The sequence below is a fragment of the Ursus americanus genome, chromosome 20, assembly GCF_024610735.1.
Source record: "Ursus americanus isolate L20-20 chromosome 20, mUrsAme1.1.p, whole genome shotgun sequence".
NCBI lineage: Eukaryota > Metazoa > Chordata > Mammalia > Carnivora > Ursidae > Ursus > Ursus americanus.
This window is the reverse complement of record NC_142146.1, coordinates 46,866,567-46,881,398: the sequence shown is the minus strand read 5'-3', so window position 1 is coordinate 46,881,398 and position 14,832 is coordinate 46,866,567. Positions and strand designations below refer to the sequence as shown.

The window sequence follows — 14,832 nt, the reverse complement described above, 5'->3', positions numbered from 1 at the left end:
CCACTTCCCACTGACTGTCATAATTTTTGGCCTGTTAACATAGAAAATTGCTCCCTTATCTAAAAGCATGGAATGTGTTTTTGCGAAAGTTAAAAAAAAAAAAAAAAAACCCTCAGAATTTCCTCAACAGTATCTCTTTGTAAGAAAATAAGAAGCTTTGTCTAAGACTGTGGGAAGGCAGAGACATTGCTCAGCATGAAAGGTAACAGATTAGTGATGCTGATAGCTGAAATCCTCTACTTATCCTTGGCAAGGAAAATGACAGGATAAGCTTTCCAAGCGAGGTCCCTAGGTATCTGTGCTGGAACTGAGAAACATTCAATTTCTCACCTCTCGCGTGAACTGCGAGTATGTCACACACATCCTGGATAGAAGAGTTGCCCCACCCTGCACCAACTCTTTTAGGTAAGTAACGGCCTTCTTCATGGAACTGTGTTGAGGCTATTCGTGGACTCAGAATTCTGCATTACTTCAGAAGTCTGAACTACAATTAAAGGTTGAACTCAATTCTAAGTGCCACATTGCTTTAGGTTTAAATTGTTTGTCACACAGGAACTGAAGGGACGTTTAACCAGAAAAAGAAAAATAGATGCAGTGTACCAAAATCTTATGAAAGGAAACGAAATAACTAGTTCTAGAATTAGAGCCTCAGGTAGCATGATTCAAAACATGACTTGAAATCTGTCCAAGTTTTAAAATCTTAACTCATTTAAAAACTATTTTTCTAAAAAAAATTCTCATTCTGAGACTATAAATAGGTAACTGAATAAAACTGTAAGTACTGGGGCACCTGGGTGGCTCCAGTCGGTTAGGCGTCGGGCTTGGGCTCAGGTCATGATTCCACAGCCTGGGACTGGGCTGCAGCTAGGGCTCCCTGGCCAGCGGGGAGTCTGCTTCTCCCTTTCCCTCCATCCCCTCCCCGCCCCCACTCATGCTTGCTCACATCCTTGGTCTCTCTCTCTCTCAAATAAATAAATAAAATCTTTAAACAAACAAACAAACAAACAAACAAAAACAGAAAAACCTGTAAGTACTACCAAAGCAGCTGCAGCCGTTGAGAATTTCATTAAAAGATCATATCAGAGTTGGTGACATCATAGTGCATTCAGAGGGGATTCTTGACAAAGTTGGGAAGATTCTGTTTAGGAAATACAATTTGAACTTTTACATAATACACACTATTTCACAAGATATGCCTTCTAGTTAGTTCATCTCCTAAGTCATCGGGGGGAAACGAGATAGTCCGATGTTAACCTGTCACTGAAAGACAACTGAATGTGGACCTACAGAGTCACATGCACACCTACTCATCTGTCCAAGTTTTAACATCACATGGGAGGTGCCATTAGCAAAGCAATAAGCAATAACAACAACAAAACTCTTGGTAAAAGGTATTCCGATTAGGAGCCTATGAGATCAAAGTTTCAGAATTGGATGTGTAGTGTGAAATTTGCAAATACCATTTTGTTAGGATTACCAGTTAAACTGGTTTAAAAGATAGGATGAAAAGACGATGCCAGGAACTTAGAAAGAGCAGCAGCAACACAGGCAATTGGAAATACCTGTTGGAAATACGCTGTGCTAACAATGGAGGATCTCCTACAATTTAACTATAAAAACCTCTGGGACCACTTCATAATCATGTTATGCCACCCTGTTCCTGTGTGACAAACTAGAACCCTGATTTTCCGTACTGTCTTTAAGTTTTCTAGTTGCTCATTTACCTGGATATTCACATGTTTGTATGCGTTCTAATAGCTGAATCCATTTATTCTGCTAGGTCCTCAGAAGCACCTTAAATGTGTTCACTCAGGGCCCTTGGTTCCCTGCCACTCTGCAGCGGAATCTGATCTCTGATGTGTCTATGACAAATCTGATTGGCTAGGCTATAAATATACACCAACGTGTAGAATAGTGAAATGAACGCTTAATTATCTAAAACAAAACTGCCTGATTTGATAAGAAAACAAGTGAGTAAAGTTTTCAAAGGTGAAAGAATTTTGCTAGATTTTTTGGAAAATAGATAGTAAATATGAAGGTTATATATATCCCCCTCCCTCCTACACCTGAAAAATGGATATTTGAAAAAGAAAAATTCAATAAGCAGTAGTCTTTTTGTGTTAATCATAGGGTGAAAGCATACTTTTTCGATAGCATGAATAACTTGACATCACATTAAAATACATTCTGAGCTTTCTTTAAACAACTACCTAAATTTTAGTTGATTATTACTGAAGAAAATAGGTAACTCGCCAATTAACTGTTATTTGAACCATTTCTTAAATATAGTATTCTAATGGCAGCTTGCAGTGTTGACATTTTTCTTTCAGTTTTTTTTCTCTTTGGTTTCCCTCTCACAAGCCATAAGAAAGAAAAATCCTTTCCAGCCTAAAGTAATCTACCTTTTCAAATGTTCACCGTTTCCGAAGTAACTAAAATACTCAAATCCATAGTGTGAAAGAGATCTCATTCTCAATTTGAATATATTCTTAGACTATTGTCAATTAAGACAGCAAGTACAAAAGCAAAATTAAGTAAGAACAATAAAGTATTTAAAATAGTGTTTAATTTATAAACTAACACACATTACAGCTTTTGCTGTCTCTTCCTGTTATTCTATTTCCAACATACTTAATATACACACATATTCCTAATTATCATGTACTCTCATTTCACTTAGCAACACATCTACTACGATACAGAATTCTGTTTTCACGCAGTAAATTTAATCTAAGTTAATTATTTAAACTTTGAAATCACCGATATGCACCTAAAATAACTGTCAGCTGATTTTCTTCCTATTACCTTCAGCAATATGCCAATTGATTTCTTTTACATAAATACTGTTTTGAACTGTTCGACTTCTGTTTTTAATGAAACGAATTCTCCTAAGTAGAAGTCTGCTATGAACGTAAGTCACCTGGGAGCCTGGCCAAAGTCTGCAACAGCACAGCTGAAGGGTACAGCCATTTCACAGGGTCCTCTCACAGAGTATTTGGTTTGCTTTCCTAACTTGCTAAAAATAGTAGATTACACAGGCTACCTCCATCTCGTGGCTCAAGAACTCACAAAAGGCTGGACTATGGTTTGTAGGAATACATACAACACACTTAATTATTAAGAAGTCAGGATATTACAAGTTTTCTAAATTCCTTCTGTTTACTCTCTGAAACAATACAAATGATCTGGTGGTTATTGGCATGGAAACCTCATAATGCTCCCAAATTTCAGAACTTCAAGCATGAGTCACAGAGTTACCTTAACTGTTAAAATATGTTTTTGATCTATTTTAGCCACAAAATTGAATACAGGAAGAAACTACCTAAAAGGCAGGAATCTAAATACTGCGTTAAAAATCACTAACGTAATATAATAAAAAAAAAAAAAACATTAAAAAAAAAACAAAAGAAAAAAAGAAAAAAAATCACATAGTGTGTTAGTTATAAATATATATCTAAGAAAGGTGGTTTTGAAACATGAATACTTAATTCCATATTCCAAATTTGTTAAATAAATTCTTATTTGGTTATTTCACTAACATTTTAGGAGCTATTGTTCTGGGTATGAACCTCCACCACAAATAAATTTTGTGTTTGTTTTTTTCCTCTTATTCAAATCAAAATATTTTACCAAGTTTTAGACACCATAAATTAAATTTCAGTTTCTCTTAGAAAGACAAAGAGTAAGGACAAAGTCTGCACTGATTAGCGGCTATAATGAGTTCATTTCATAAGTAAATTTAAATCTTGAAATTACTTATTATTAAAAAAAAGTCCTTGATGTGGCAGTTCAATCTTGTTAACCACACAGCATGTCATTAAGCAATGCTGCTGTTTTACTCAAAGGGAGACTGTTCTGTGTCCACAAGTGAGCAGCCACTAAAAAAATATTTTGAGATGGAAAAATAGCAACTGAATTTTAACGTTTCACAATGTTTCCAAATGCTGTGGAGTCAGGTCTTCTGTGAAACCACTCAATGTCACAGCCAAGTTTAATGTCCTTCATTTTGTAGCTACGAGTGCACCATCAACTGTCTGTAGGATTAAAAACGGGATTTACTAGTAATTGGGTCAAAACAGGGTTACTTATGGACACAGCTGGTTACCGACAAGTGTAATTAGCCATTTGCCCCTCATTTTATGGGTCTCCCCATCTCTAATTGTACCTAAATTCACTCAGCAGGAATTTAGGAATATTCATTCACAAAGGTCCAACCACTGTGCCCTTCATCGATGCCTTTCAAAGGAAAGAAAGAGAAAGGCCCGATGGTAATTTATAACTTTTGGCTTATTGATTTTTATAACTATGACATTAAGAATAAAATAAACTATAAGATATCTTCGTTATTGTGAACACCTCCCTTGATATCCTACTCTGAAGATGATATCCTTGAGTCTTTGGCGAAACTTGAGCAAAGCAGGCAGTCCAAGCTGAGCCAAGAAGCAATTAACTGAAGTAGTCAACTCATACGTTAACTCATAACACATCAAGGTGATCACGGTGAGTTATGAGTTAACATATGAGCTGACTATTTCAGTTAATTCACCCCACGTTATTGAAGAAAGCATTTTTATTATAATAGCACTTTTTTTTTTTTTTGCAAAAGACAAGATGGATCTGTGAAACTTTTACTTCTCTACAGATGTAGAAATGATAGTGACACCCCCCTCCACAGGTTCAAAGAGTGAATTCTACTGGCACATTAGTATTCAAAGGCAATTCAATTAAACCAAGTAAGTGAAAGTACCCAGGAATCTTCACATTTCTAGTCTTGACCTTGCATGTCAGAATAAAGACACATATGCTATCTTTTAAAAGGCGCTTTTTCAAACTTGATACCTGAAATAAGAACCAATGACATTTTTGAATGTCAAGATATACTAAAGTGGATCTTTCAGTATTATGGTACCCAACAAAAGCTAACTTTTAACACTTCTAGCTGAGACTGTTACAAATTTCAAATAATCAGGATCCAACAAAATAAACTAAGTTATTTCACATCAGAAGTTTAGGGGCTTAAAAAAAAAAAATCCAAGTAATAGCACTTTAAAAAGTTTCTACTTATTTATAAAACTCAACATTCAACAAAGCTTATGCCTCAGAAAGGGTACTGGAGCAGAAGGGGAACCTTACTTCTCTATTTTCCACAAAATGCCTTGCTTCTAGACTTAGAAGAATATGCTTATCCAATCAAAAGGAAACCCATAATGTCAAAAATGGTAATATAAAAAGTCTAGCCAAGTTTAGCTGCCTAGAAATCTGTTCTTTTACAACAGTACAGCACCTTTACAAACAAGGAAAAACATATCATCTTCATTCAGCTATTGCTATAGCCTTCTATAATCTATGCATATGCTAACACACCTATGTATCTATATTTACTATTCCTATAGATAGACACTGACATTGCTATTACTAAGTAAAAAGTATGAGGATACTTTCTATTTTAGAAAAAAAAAATAGCATTAAAGGACTGATGAAGTTATTCATAACAAAGTTTGACCAGACATGGTTCTATCGCTTCTCAATAAAAGTCCCCCACCCCCAAAAACATCAGTAAGAACACACCACATAACTAAACTATTAACAAAGCAATCCATAATTCCAAACTCAATGGACTACATGTCCATAGCCCCTTTATTCAATTATTGCGTATCCTTAAAATAATATAATATTTACTCACTTTCAATGAATCAAAGCAGGCGATTACTCGTCCATTTTCAACTTGGCAGCTTTTCGAAGGATGTGCAAATTTACATTCCGTGTCTGGCCGTGAGCAAGTCCCCCTTTGGAACTCTCTACATACTTCCAGTGTTAGCCATTTTGTGTCCCGAATTGGTGTGACACTAACAGCCATGTTTAGATTTTACAGGTAGTTAAATTTTTCAGTGAAACCAACAAACCCAACCCCCCCCACTAAAAAAAAAAAACACAAAAAACCAGCAACACCAACCAAAAAAAAAAAAAAGTTGAACTGATAAAACTGTAAAATGATGATGAAAATGTCCCCTCCAAAATACTTTTTTTCCCCACTCCCTGCTTTAAAAGTACATGGAAAATTGTGTTGTCAATATCAAGGAAAAGATCTCCCACTAGAAATTCACAGCATGAAACTGTTAATTCAAAGAGGTTTTGGTTTTTAGAGAAATACTAGAATCCTAAGTAGATGAACGTTTAAAAGTAGGGCCTCGAATCAGCCTTGTGCTCTCAGTAACCCCTTCCCAGTGCCAATTTGGAGCCCAAAATGCAAGCATGAAAACGTGGCAGACCCTTTGACACCGAATTTCCAAGCTGCTTTCAGCAAAGTTGTCTGAAAGGGAATCTCCTCACAGCTGAATTTGCAATGGAGTTTGGTGGTGCAATCGGTATTGATTAGTTTGGCATAGACAGATGCAGCAGTTTAGAGCAAATCGAGAAAATGATTTTTTTTTTTCCTCCTTGATTTCCTGGCAGAAGAGATCTTACTTTTTCAGCAAACTTTTCTTTTAAAACTAAAGCAGCCTAGGGCAATGCCAGATACTTAGAGCTTTTGTCTTGATTATAAGTAGAAATGGGGGTGTCTGGGCTAGAGGTGGAGGGTGGATGTGCTGTCGTCACAGTCTAGCTGGCAGCAAGCAAGGCAAAAGCAGAGACTGCTCTAGAAGCGGGTCCAAGCAGCAGAGACGTCAGGAAAGGCACTTCTTAGTACCAACCTGTAGAAAAAAGAGATAGGTTAAGATTTACTAAGTAGCACTTCACTGATGTCCTACAGTATCACAACCTTGCCATGTGCTACCAGACTAAGTAATATTCAAGTCAGCTTCTCTCTTTCTCCGTCTGTCTCTCGCTCGTTCCCTCTCTCTCTCTCTCTCTCACACACACACACACACACACACACACACACACACACACACAATACTTACAGTGAGGCATATTGCAGCCAGCCATCGTAGATTTATTAAAAAAAGGGGCCGTTTCCCCTTGTGAAGCAATGCATGATAGAGAGATAACCAATCACAGATAGTGTTGCAGCAATATTCTGGGCAGAAAGCCAATAGTGTGGGTTGTCTTATGAAAGGTCGCGCCTGTCAGACGTTCATTACTATGCTATAAGCACAGAAAATGTCCATCAGATGTGACTTATTCCACTGCAAGAGGACGAGCATGTGGGTTTTGAATTTACCCAACATGCAGTTAGTGGACTAAACCATGTTAGTTTCAAAACAGCTTCTAAGACAAGTCCAAGCACTTGAAGAGCATTACCGGGGAATAAAAAGCAAGGTTTAAAAATTGCAGCTGACTTCCAAGCTGCTTTTCCCTCTGGCTCTGCGCAGGGACAGGCACTGAACAGCCTGCTCCCTCTGTCCTGACACGTGAATAAAAAAGGAAAGGGGTGTTTACAAATGGTACATTCTCCTGACCTATCCAATTCACTTCCTTCTAAAGCCCAAGTCCTGCCCCTCCGCTGAAAGCAGCACTCATACTGTAAAACTATTCCATTCAGCGGGCAGACACTTTGTCAATATATCACAGGCAGGCGAGATGCGAACAAAAGCATCCTTTATTTGAACATTTTTTAAGCAGAAGCTGAGGTCATGTGGGGAAAATAAGGAGTGCAGTGTTGTCAGTGTGTCTGGCAAATCTGAAGTCAACCTCAAGGGGGAAAGTGATTCCATCGCAGAAACATTAAATATTAAGTGAGCAATTTGATTTGGGCTGTGTGATGCACTTCGGAGGTAGGAATGAAGCCGGAGTTTGGGGGCTGGAGGATCCCCTGTTGCCTAATGATCTATTAACTCGGCACTACTACGGGACTGCTCCCTGCAGCAGGGCATTTTTGCCTTTCACAACTTACTTTCTCTTTCAATGGGGATGGAAAAACTTTCAGAAAATGCTCAGTAGTTACAGAAACAAAAGTACACAGGTCGTTTCTTTTTTCTTTTGATTGTTGCCAACAAAGGAAACAGACTTTAATAACTCCAAAAGTTTCACACTCCAAAGAGGCATTGGCACAATATAATAGTGTTTGATCACACTTACTGCTTTGAAGGCCAAATGCGGTCAATTGGCATATGGTACATATGGAACCATAATTTGGAAATTGGAATAGAGGATATGAATATGTAAATACAGATCCCAAATAGATCTATCTATAGATATCTAGCAGAATTCTTAAAAATTTCTTTTTTTTTTTTTAAGATTTTATTTATTTATTTGATAGAGATAGAGACAGCCAGCGAGAGAGGGAACACAAGCAGGGGGAGTGGGAGAGGAAGAAGCAGGCTCCCAGTGGAAGAGCCCGATGTGGGGCTCGATCCCGGATCGCTGGGATCACGCCCTGAGCTGGAGGCAGATGCTTAACGACTGCGCCACCCAGGTACCCCCTTAAAAATTTATTTTAGGATTAATACTATCATTCTTTAAAAAAAAGAATTTATTTATTTCAGAGAGAGACAGCACTAGAGAGAGAGCATGAGTGGGGGGTGGGGGGGAGAGGGCAGACTCCTCGCGGAACAGGGAGCCCAACATGGGGCTCGATTCCAGGACCCTGGGATCATGACCTGAGCTGAAGGCAGACACTTAACCGACTGAGCCACCCAGGCACACCAATACTGTCGTTCTTAATACTAATTAAAAACAAAAAACAAAAACTAGCAGATACCAGGTTTGGGAAACACTGTAGTAAGACTACAACTTTTGAGAAAGGTTAAAAAGAGCAACTTTAGAAAAATTTTTGGTTTTAAAAAACTTTCTGGTTCTAACTCCTGATTATGTAAAAACAAAGTCGAGTCGGTCATAAACTCTAAGATTCATCTATCTTCCTGACTGTGCTCTATACTCAGGATTTCTCAACTACTCCAGGCCTTTAGCATGTACCCATCTGTGGCCAACAATCTCTTCTATCTTTCTCACTAGAATCTTCGAGTGCCTCCCCTGCAACCATTCACCTCCTTTGGAAGCCAGCTAACACGTCACTTCCTCAAGGAACTCCCAAGATGGCAATTCTCCATCTCCATCCACCCATTTATTAACATGGTCTTTTCTGAATTATCTTTGCACCCCAATATGGTGTGTTATTCGCTTCTATATATGACCCGCTAAATTATATGTCAGAAACAATGTCACTTGTCTCAGAACCCCAGGGCCCAGCACAGGGATGGAAAATATACGGAGCTCCATAACTCTGATAAATTAAATGATCGGTTACTACACCTGGACGGGAATTGCCTCTAGGGCACGGAAATACACAAACACAAGTATGAACACAACCATATAAACACACGTATAACACAACACATGAAGACAAACACTCAAACACACACACAAACCCATCACTGCCTCTATGTATTACTATCTTTCCAGTCACAAAGGCCCTCCCGCTGCCTAGGAATCCTCCCCCAGCCCTGGACAGCTCCCTTGGACATTCCACATGGCAGCTTTTCTAAACCTTCAACACTTTCAAGTCCCTCCTCCTCCATGTTCCTCTCACTAGCAGCAGACGATGATCTTACATGTCACAAATATTTCACAGTCAAAAGAGTAGCCCTTGGGCATGAACTCTCTCACCTTCCCGCCACCCATGTTTAAACTATCTTTCTGTATCTTTCCTTTTAGTCTTCCAGTTTTGCCTTCCCTTGCATACCATTAAGCATCTGCCTTGACTTGCTCCTTCTCAAAATATCGTTCCCTTTACCCTCCCTCAACCTGTGAATGCCCTGCCTACACGCTTTCTCTTAGGCCTCGGCATGCTGAGGTAGCTCCGAACTAGAGGGGATGGCGTGGCAGGAGAAAGGGGACCCTGCCTGGCTATGTGTCCTCCTCTCCCTAATGCTCTTCATCGGGTGTTCCCAGACAAATGTCTAAAGAATCATCTACACGTGCTGTTTTTCTGCTTCTTCAGTTTTGAATCTGTACCCATGGGATCCTCCACACTCATCACTTGACTGTTGAGCGATGGCCGTCGATGCTCCAATTCAAGCCAAATCCAAAGACTATGCTAGTCCTTATCTTTACTTGACCTCTAACAGCAGTTACAGTTCCCTCTTTCTTGAACCTTTCCTCTTGTCTTGAACGGACACATTCTAACGTTTTGGTTTCTCCCATTGCTGCCCCTCTAGGATCCTCCCCCATAGAGAGGAGCCGCCAGGAGCTGGGAAGGTTCTTGGCATACGCCATGCTGGTGTAGGCTCCCGGGACTTGTTACACGCTAACCTTTTGTTTGGTGTGACACACTTCCTCAGCCCTTCAGCTTGGTAAATCTCTTCTTGTTTAAGTTGCTATTCAAATATCACCTTCTCTCGATGGCTAGGCCAACTATGCTAAACACGATTCCATCTCAGAATATCCTCAGTACTTCGTAGCTCTTGGAACTTTTGCCCCAAGGTTATAAATTCCCTGACAACAGGATCTATCGACATTTTTTTTAATCCCAGTTCCTGGAACATAACAGATGTTTTTAAAATGTTTGATAAATGAATAAATTTTATTCAAACTCACAGGAATAAACATGTACATAAGGATGTATCCCCAACACCAAGGAAATAGTTCATCATGATTTATGGGGGGCATACAGCGTGAGAAAGGATAATGGTACCATTAGAAATATCTTTATTGGTCAGTGGTTATGTCTAAATACAACCACAAAATCAATTTCTAGAGTTGATTATTTTTCCTTTCTGCCATGCTCAAGGCTCCATCTCACTCAGGCACAAAATATACTTTAGTTAGTAAAATGCTTGCAAATGTGTATTTTGGACATTTTTTATTTTCTACAGCAGAGATACTCTATTCACTTCAAAAAGGGTTACTGAAAAAATTATAGATACACACATATTTGTAAGTTTCATGCTGTTTAACTGTGAAATATATAGGCAAACATGATCAACAAAATGTTCCCTAGTATCTGGGCAGAGAGACCGAGCAGTCAAAATGGACACCAACCTGTATGCATTGTTAGTGTAGCTGCACCTGGCAATGTGTGTTCCAGTCCTTGGGGCACGGGGTAATGACCTGAGATTATATCTAAATTGCTGATATCAGATTATTGTCCTATAATCTTTCTCTTTTTTCAAACAGAAGAACATCAGGGAAGACTGGAAATCTTCATTAATTGAGTGTACTGGTAAATTAAGATTGTATAGGATTTGGATCAATACTGAATTCCCAAAACATTAGTTCAACTGGTAATGGATTTTTATTCTATAGATAGAGAAGGTGCTTAAAAGTGTGTGGGTAATGTCCACATTGTCAGAATCCTTACAAACATATTTGCCCTAAAAATATGTGTTGTTTGTAAATAATTATTGAAGGAAATATTTCTACTGTAAAGATATTTACTAACAGCTACATTGCTTCTGAAGTAAATTTCTGACCTATACTTCAACATACTATAATGAATTTCCCTGAACGACAAAAAAAACAAAAAAAAACAAAACAAAACAAAAAACTTGGACCATTTAATAGTTTTGCAGTAAGAATCGAACTGTTTAAAACTTCTGTAACAAGTCCTCTTATACGTACTGATCAGATTGCAAACACTAACCTACAGAGCTCCTCACATTACGTGACAAGTTCTACAAATAAGCAGGTTCTGCCGTAAGAATCAAGATCCAGTTTCTCCTTGAGTGATACCAGAAATCACATACATTTTCTACTTTAAGATATGAAGAGAGAACTAGAAAGGAAAAGAAGAAAATGTAAAGCTGGAGGGAAGGAAGCTAAGAAAAGGATCAAGGATGAAGTAAAACTGTGGCAAATTACTAGTAATGAATCTCACGGCAATTGATATACATTAGCATCAAAGCTGGCAGTGGGTGGCTTCGTATAAACGTCTATTAAAGGGTTGCTTACACACGGCCATAGAGGGTAAACAGGGGCTTGCAAGGCAGGAGACTGAAATTCTGTTTTGGAGAACTGGATGGACTCTATGAGCAAGGTTAAATTACATATACATGTAAGAATCATTTCAGTTCTTCTGAACCAAATATAGGGAGGTTGGTCCTAGTGCATCCCAGAGCAGTTAGCTGGGAATTTTGGGGACTTTTTTCATAAGGTTTTGATTTTGAAATAGCTTACATATTGAGGAAGTTAACAGAGTAATTATTTGAGGTGTGTTGTTTGTTTGTTTGTTTAAATTTACTAAGACAGCTTTAATCTAACTGGAAAAGAAAGCCAACTTCACCATATAATGTTTGAAGGTGACAAGAAGAAGCCCCTTGCCCCAAACCATAACTCTTCCCCCAGGTCCACTGACGTCAACAAGTCCATAATTAGCAATGCATGACTTTAGTGAATTAACTCAGTACAATTTTGCCCAGGGCTTGCCCCAAATATTAACAGAGATTTCAGTATACAAACCAACTAAGCATTTCTAGAAGCTGTACAGCCATTTCTCTACTCATTAAGGTACTAAATAGAGTAACAAGGCCGTTAGTTATTACATGGGGAAAACCACGGTCTGAATGGGTTAATGCAGTCTTCAGCAGTATTCAACTCCATGTAACAAAAAGCTGAGATCAGTGTTTCTCAGCAAGGGGTAAGCACACTACTGGTAGACCCACGGCAATTTTAAGTGATGCAGAAACAATATATTTTAATAGATGCATCAGAATGCAAAAACTAGTTCATCAAGCCTGTGATCACATAGATATCATAGCTTAGAAAGAAGGTAACATTTAATGAAAGTAATTTAGAGAATAAGACTACTATAAGAAAAGAACCACCTAAGTATATATATGGGCAAAATCATGAAGGAGATATGCAAATAACTGAAGTTTCAGAAATACTGCTGAGAGAGAGAGATAACTTTCAACCACACATGCCGACCGTCAATGTGGCCGGCCGGTCTGACGCACTGCATTGTGTTAGGGTGACAAGCTGCTGCCAAGAAAAGGGAAGTTTACTAACTCAAGTAAGTCACCTACGGTCTGTCAAAGCACTCTTTACAATTCTGGTAGGCTCAACACCCTAATCATCAAGTGGTCCCTTACCAGAAGGATAATGAAGGAGTGTTAGTTAGGAGATAAAATATCGCCAAAGATTAGAATTCCAAAAGCAACTCACTCAACTACACTCAATAGAAAATGATTATTGTCCCTTCAGTATTTATATTTAAGACCAAAGAAAACAGGAAGCCTCTATGCAATGATTAAAAAGTGAATTTTTGAATTGTCTCCTGTCTCAGGCAAAATTAAAAAAAAATTAGAAGCCTTAAGATCATGAGAAGATAAATATCACAATGGCAGGCTGTACTTTTGTATACGGGCTCACTAGCTTTTTTGTACCTAATTAGGTCTTCATCCAGTCCCTACTGCAGTTACCTTCCTGGACGCTTCTCCAGCCACTATCAAAGGGTATCTAAGCTTCTGTTCCTCTCAACACCAGAACAGACTTACCAGACCTTGACCTTGCTTTATTTTTCTTTATAGCACTTGTTAGTATTTGGTGTAATATTATGTACCCATCTTACTATCTGCTTATCATCTACTTTTGCCATTAAGACGTAAGCTCCATGAAAGCAGTCAATCATCAGGCCAGTTCTCCACTAAACAGCTAGCACCAAAACAGTGCCTGGTCCAGAGAAAGCCAGCGATCTGTTTGTGGCATGACTAAATATTTCTTGGTATATTTGAAAGCTAGTTTACAGGTATTTTCTATAAGTTACAATGCCTGTTTTATACACTGGCAATGTCATCTTTATAACTGAATGAAACCAGCATCGAACTCCACTCATTGGAAAGAGCATGAGGCGGTGAAGTTAACGCAGGACCATATCTATGTACCTCCTCAATTACGAAGTTGGTGGAAGATGTTCTTATCCACAGAATGATCTGAAATAGTTACATATGGCTTTGCAAATTTAAAACATCTAAATAATTATCCGTGAATTTCTGACAGAAACGGTCTTCAGTTCTGGCAAAAGAAGGGAAAATTTGCATTTTTTTTCTGATGATATTCAAATAGGCAGCCTTTAACATTTCCATCTATTCTACAAGAAAGTATAATGACACTTTATCGCTCTTCAGGAAAAAACATGAAGCCTATTTAGTGTTTTGCCTACTCTACATACTACACAAAGACGTCATCTTGTTAGCCTTACGTAGTCATTTCTGATCTGTCCATACCACTGCATATTTCAAAATAATAAATAGTTAGGAAATCAGAACACAAACTACAACAAAATTAACAATGCTACTATGTGCTCAAGAGCTAAAATGGTGGGAAAAAACAAGTCTCACCCATCCTGGCAGTTTTCAGGAAGAACAGTACATTGACCCAAATGGAATCTACCAATGTGAAACTAGCAAGACAAAACCGTGAATGCCAAAACGCCAATATTGTTATTCCCAGTGCAATGCCATAATGATCGACTTTGATTCTAAAGTTTACTCAAATGAGTTAATTTTGTTTGGCATAATAACTGGGAGCCAAAAATCTTAGTTTTAAATTTTTCACATTTATATCTTTTGAATAATATCACCTACCATCTAACAAGGTTGGTGGAACTTCAGCCGAAAACATATTTAAATGTGACCTTTGTTTAACGAGAAATGGTAGCAAATTCATCTATGCTTCCTTAATATTGTTATTGCCCAACTCAAAAAGAACTATGAAGGTGATTAATGAGAAAACTAAGGAAATATTCCCATGGCGCCCTGTGCATCAGTGAAATCTGCTGCCTGCGTACCTCTTTGTCTCACCTTCCCAACTTTCCTTCCAGGGCAGGAATCATTCTCACAACTGGTGGTCATTAAGGACTTCTCCACAATTAACCTGTGCCTGTTTTCCACTTGAGCAGACTCAATTAACTGAGCTAAGTTATAAAGTCAACATGGGAAGATATATATATACATA

The 14,832-nt window shown here is 38.3% G+C and overlaps 1 protein-coding gene across 24 annotated transcripts in view; it reads right to left on the bottom strand.

Moving 5' to 3' along the window:
- Window positions 1-14,832, bottom strand: part of MBNL1 (muscleblind like splicing regulator 1) — a 196,859-nt gene that overhangs the window by 135,787 nt on the left and 46,240 nt on the right. For 14 of the 24 annotated variants that reach the window (XM_045812368.2, XM_045812345.2, XM_045812418.2 and 11 more), the window contains exon 2: window positions 5,684-6,692. The exons of 6 other annotated variants lie outside the window; for them this stretch is intronic. In XM_045812368.2, coding sequence (XP_045668324.1) covers window positions 5,684-5,857 — 174 coding nt within the window. In that variant the 5' untranslated portion in view covers window positions 5,858-6,692. Of the gene's footprint in view, window positions 1-330; window positions 480-1,037; window positions 1,139-2,920; window positions 3,372-5,683; window positions 6,693-6,902; window positions 7,987-14,832 lie in introns of those variants that run through there. 4 more of the 24 variants (XM_087870289.1, XM_045812352.2, XM_087870293.1 and 1 more) reach the window with 4 other exon arrangements.